We start from the raw sequence: 4,982 nt of genomic DNA, 5'->3' as shown, positions 1-4,982 counted from the left end.
TACAAAAGGTATTTGGGGGGCTGGACAGATGGCTGAACAAACAAAAGTGCTTACTTCCATCCCAGAAAACATAAGTTTGGTTTTCTGCACCCATGTGGCAGCTCATAACTGATTGAGACTATAGTTCCAAGAAGCCTGATGCCCTCTTCTGGCCTTCATGTCCTCAGGCATACAAATGACACACATAAACTCATGCTGGCAAACACACACACACTAAGAATAATAAAAGCTAATAAAGATATCAATATTACTTGTCATACTTTAAAGTGTCCTAATAAATATAGGTATTTTAAACAAAACGATTGTTCCTCTGTAAACTCTGTGAATTCATATTTATCAAGAAGAGAAATTTCTGCAAAGAACCAAATGCTCTTAATAAAACTTGTTCTCAGTTTGTAAAGCTTCAGGAGTTAAATAATTTATTTACAAAAACATTTTTACAGTCAAAGAAAGCAGGAAGGAGTTAAATAATTTCTAAGAAAAACCAAATACTAGAAACAATTCCATGGATATGGAACTGTAAACATTAATGTTATAGTATATAACCCACTTAGATCCATATAAGAATCACAAATCAGTAAATAAATTTTTATTGTAATATAGACTGATACATTAATTTGTATTTGCTATTCTATTTTAAGCAAATACATAGTACAGCTATCAAATCTAAAACTTTGTATAGATGATAAATCATATTTCTATCATGCCAATCCAAACCAATATTAACATTATCAATCCAGCATTTGGGTTTTAGCATTTATATTACAGATAAGAATATTATCATTTGGTGGGTGGTGGTGGCGCACGCCTTTAATCCCAGCACTTGGGAGGCAGAGGCAGGCAGATCTCTGTGAGTTCGAGACCAGCCTGGTCTACAAGAGCTAGTTCCAGGACAGGCTCCAAAACCACAGAGAAACCCTGTCTCGAAAAAAAAAAAAGAATATTATCATTTTAAGCAATTTGCTAATTATATCATCATTGATATAATTAAACCCATTGATATAATTAAAAGAGACAACACTCTTTTCCCAAAGTTCAAATTTTGTAGCTATGAAACTATAATAACTCTTCCAAGATAATTATAATTATGTTCATATATGCTACAATAGCTTATTTCCATACCTGGACTCAAGGCCACCAATACCCATTACACACTAGTGCCCAAATTTGTTTCCTAGAGATCATTTGATTTCATTAGCTGTCTTGCGCTCAGATCTCAGTGTATGACAGTTCTTTGCATGATTTTTTTTTAAAAAAATGAGATTGTCTAGTCGAAAGGATGTAATATCAGATCAAACTTTTACAATCAGAGATTATTAAAATAATTTGAACTCTCTTTCATCTCCTGAACTGCAAAATTTCAAACATTTATTTTCTGTTTTATCTCAGAATTGTGACACAGTGGAGAATACAGAATTTGGAGCCAAATGGACAAGAGTTTAAACTGTGACCCATAACCTGCAAATTAAATGACTTTACTTCTGATCCTTTGTTTCTTGTCTATAAAATAGACATGGTAGCTTCTCAAAGCAGTGCTCTGTCATGAGGACTTACGATCGTCTCTCTGAAGGTCTCGTGCAGTAGTTGTACACATGATGACTATGTAAATAATAGTTCTTTATAAATGTCCATTACTTATATAGAAATAACATTGCTGCCAATATGGAAAGGTAACCCAAACCATTCAAATATTCTTGGCTTATCTTACCTCCTAGAAGCTAAATGTGGGTTAAACTCTAAGGTGTTATGAGATCTCTTCCACCATCCACTTCTTTTAATAATACTACCAGTCAGACAGAACACATACATTATATAGACAGAGAGGGCTAAAGCAACCTTCTCTATGTAGCCCTGCCCAGAACTCTGCTTGTGTGAGCTCAAGGTTCTTCTCTCTGTGTTCCACAGACAGAACTCAGGTAACTGCTCCCCAACCAGCAGTTCTCTCTCTCTGGAATGAAGGATAAAATTGAGAAAACTACAGAAGATCCTTAAGGAAATGAGATTCCCTAAAATTTGGATGGAACAGGAGGGAAAGGTGTACTCAGAATATCCAAGACAAAGATCTCATTCCTGGATTTTTGAAGAAAAAGGAACTAAGTGAACCAGTTGCCAGGACGACTTGTGTTGTGGAGAAGGGTTGGGACGAGGAAATGGGTGACCTATGGGTACTTCTGTTTTTGTCTCTGTCTCTGGCAGCCTTTCGTGGGGTCAAAGGCTGTTTGGAATGTGATCCCAAGTTCATAGAGGATATTAGTACCTTGTTGGGAAATCTGGTACCTGTAGAAGTTCCTGGGAGAACTCAACTGCTTGACAGGCAGCATAAGGAGATAACCCACTTAAGCTCCAAGGTCTCCCACAAGGATAAGACGCTTCGGTTGTTGGGTGAGGGAAGCTGGAGTCCTGAGATTTTGGGAGATTAAAGGGGGAAGGGAGGCATGGAAGAAAACACCTGGGTCCACTCTACATACTTCAAGGATGTGATTATTGTCTGCCCCACATGTGCCTTTCTCCTTTCTAAACAGCCGTTCGAAATGTTGTCAAATTGAGAGAATGGCTGAAGCAAGAATTTTATAGACTGGGCAATGAAACATGGAAAGGTAAGACATAGTTTCACTGACGAAACTTTTATGGGTTCCATAAGGTAAACAGATATGGGGAAATTTGAGTAAACAGAACAACACAAAATAGCTGGAATTATAATTTGAAATAATCACTTAAATTTCTGATATCCCTCCCATATCCTTGTTAGGTGTCTTTATCATTCAAGGCAAGCTTCTTGAGGTCCGCCAAAACCTGGAATCCCAACTGAAAGAAACACTAGAGAACTTCTCCGAAGTTGGTAATGAGGCATTTCTACCTCCTAACACTGAAATGATTTCAGAGACCAGGAACTAAGGGAGGAGAAGAGGAAGCAGGGTGCAGGTTACAATGGGTCTAGTTGTAGTGAGAAATGGATATGCTGCAGGGATGACATGGGCATAAATGTGGCATGGGTGATGGTGACTCTAAGCTCACTCCATCTTTCTGCTTCTCTTTTAGCTTGTTCAGAAGATTGCGGTGAGTACAGTCCATGTGGTTCCTCTAGGTTTCAGACCATATTTCCTACCTCCATTCTACCTGTGCCTCTCTCTCCCTCTAGTTAACTTTGAATACACCTCTTAGAGCTGTAGAGGAATTATCCATGTTATCTGACGACAAAATTGAACTTAGATCTTATGCACAGCATAGTTGGAAAGAGTGCTCATGCCTCCCCAGCCTACTGCTCCAACATAAACTATGAAATCATTGCTCTACTTCATTCACAGACAGCTAAATATTTAGAGTCTTTTTAAGACTTTTAAAAATCTTGACTACTAGAGAAAGAATTGGAAGAACTGTAACTGTAGAGTCCTGGGAATGTCTGAAATCTAATCTGTATTCACGAACTAAGGAACACACTTGCCATATCCTTTGAATAATTATATTTTTCTTTACCAGTTGTAACTGAAGGTCCTGTCCTTGACTGTTGGACCTGTCTTCGCATGACTATCCGGTGTTTCAGAGGAGACTATTGTAAAGGTGACATAGGCTGTGTGGTATCGCAATGTGAGGGGACAGGGTTCAAAGAACTAGATGGTCCATTTATCTTTTTTTTCAGTGCTTTAAATAAAGCTTATAGTAATGTTTTTGAAAAGAAAAAAACTAAAATGTTGAGTAAAATGTTTATCTACATGAATAACTTAGAATAAAGTCAGTGGCATGGGTAAGAAGTGACGAGGGCTGGATTCTGGACTTCACTGAAGAAACTATGAGATTAAAGGGCAGCAAGCGGAAAATTTGTGAAGCAGTCTAACACAAGAAGTCCAGGAAATGTGACGAAGCGGGCAGTCCTCAACTCATTTGAACAGAGTCTATTCTATATAAAGATTCCCAGTTACTCCTACTCTTCTTCCAAACTCATTTACATCCTTATCTCCTTCCAGATGAGAATCCAAGGAAGGCTGAAAATCGAGAGATTGCTCTGTATCTGATATTGATAGCAGAAGCTGTACTATTGACAAGTGCTGTGTTACTGTGAGTTTCCCACCCTCCCAACATTCCTTTGTCAACGAGGATGTCCAAACTCCTCCTTTCTAACGGAAAATAGGGGGAAATTAGACAGAAGCTTGATACAAATACTAGATGGGACATAGGCCAACACAGAATAATCCAGGAACAAAGAAAACAACTATATAATTCTTTTCAAAATATTACTTCTTACATTTAAGTATGGATTGTCCTTTCTCTATTTTAGATTCCATTTTTGTATCTCACATCAGAGGAGAATGAAGGTAGTCCGAAGGACGCTGAAGACATATTTGGAGAATAAAATTGAAGACTTATTGGGGATGGTAGATACAGATGGTGACAAAAACGATTTGGAGACCCAGACTTCAAATTCACAGACAGGAGAGCCATTAAGTGCTGAATCAGAGTTGCAATGTGGAACTTGAGTTCCCGCGTGGTCATAAAATCACAGCATCTTAAAACGGGAATAGAACTTAGGGTTTCTCCAGTAAATACCCTTACTGACATCCTGAGGAAACAGATGACATGAGAGGGCAAATGATGTACCCTGAGTTGGACAGAAAGTAAACTAGTATGTTGCAATACACACAAGAACAATATGCCGTGTGATAATAAAAGTGCATTGTTAGTCATTCTCATGGTTGGCAGTAATTAGGATACCTTCCAGGTTTATAAATCAGCATTTTCTATGTTTATTTTATTTCTGTTTCCATATTTACCATCAGGTTCAATGTAGATGATTTTCTAGTAAAGATAAAGATATAATTATCATAATATCTTAAGCACATAAATATACGTGTAAAGTAAAGTCCAAAATACTCGTTTTGAGTAGCTGAGGTTTATCCCAATCATTTTTTTTCTAAATCCATGTCTCAAAACAAAGTTGGATATGTTTCCTTACCAGTGTGTATCTGGTGTGCCTGTGTGTGTGTGTG

At 37.6% G+C, this 4,982-nt stretch overlaps 1 protein-coding gene across 1 annotated transcript; it reads left to right on the top strand.

Moving 5' to 3' along the window:
* The first annotated feature begins 2,024 nt into the window (after positions 1-2,024).
* Izumo3 (IZUMO family member 3) lies at positions 2,025-4,679 on the top strand. The gene is made up of 7 exons (XM_005352734.2): positions 2,025-2,382; positions 2,523-2,597; positions 2,750-2,839; positions 3,040-3,057; positions 3,478-3,558; positions 3,963-4,053; positions 4,274-4,679. Exons 1-7 carry the CDS (start codon positions 2,151-2,153, stop codon positions 4,470-4,472), a joined length of 786 nt encoding a protein of 261 aa, XP_005352791.1. The 5' UTR covers positions 2,025-2,150; the 3' UTR covers positions 4,473-4,679.
* The last annotated feature ends 303 nt before the right edge of the window (positions 4,680-4,982 follow it).

This window comes from Microtus ochrogaster, chromosome 10 (assembly GCF_000317375.1).
Source record: "Microtus ochrogaster isolate Prairie Vole_2 chromosome 10, MicOch1.0, whole genome shotgun sequence".
In the NCBI taxonomy this organism is placed as follows: Eukaryota; Metazoa; Chordata; class Mammalia; order Rodentia; family Cricetidae; genus Microtus; species Microtus ochrogaster.
Note: the sequence above shows the minus strand (reverse complement) of the source record. Positions and strands in the feature narration are given on the sequence as shown.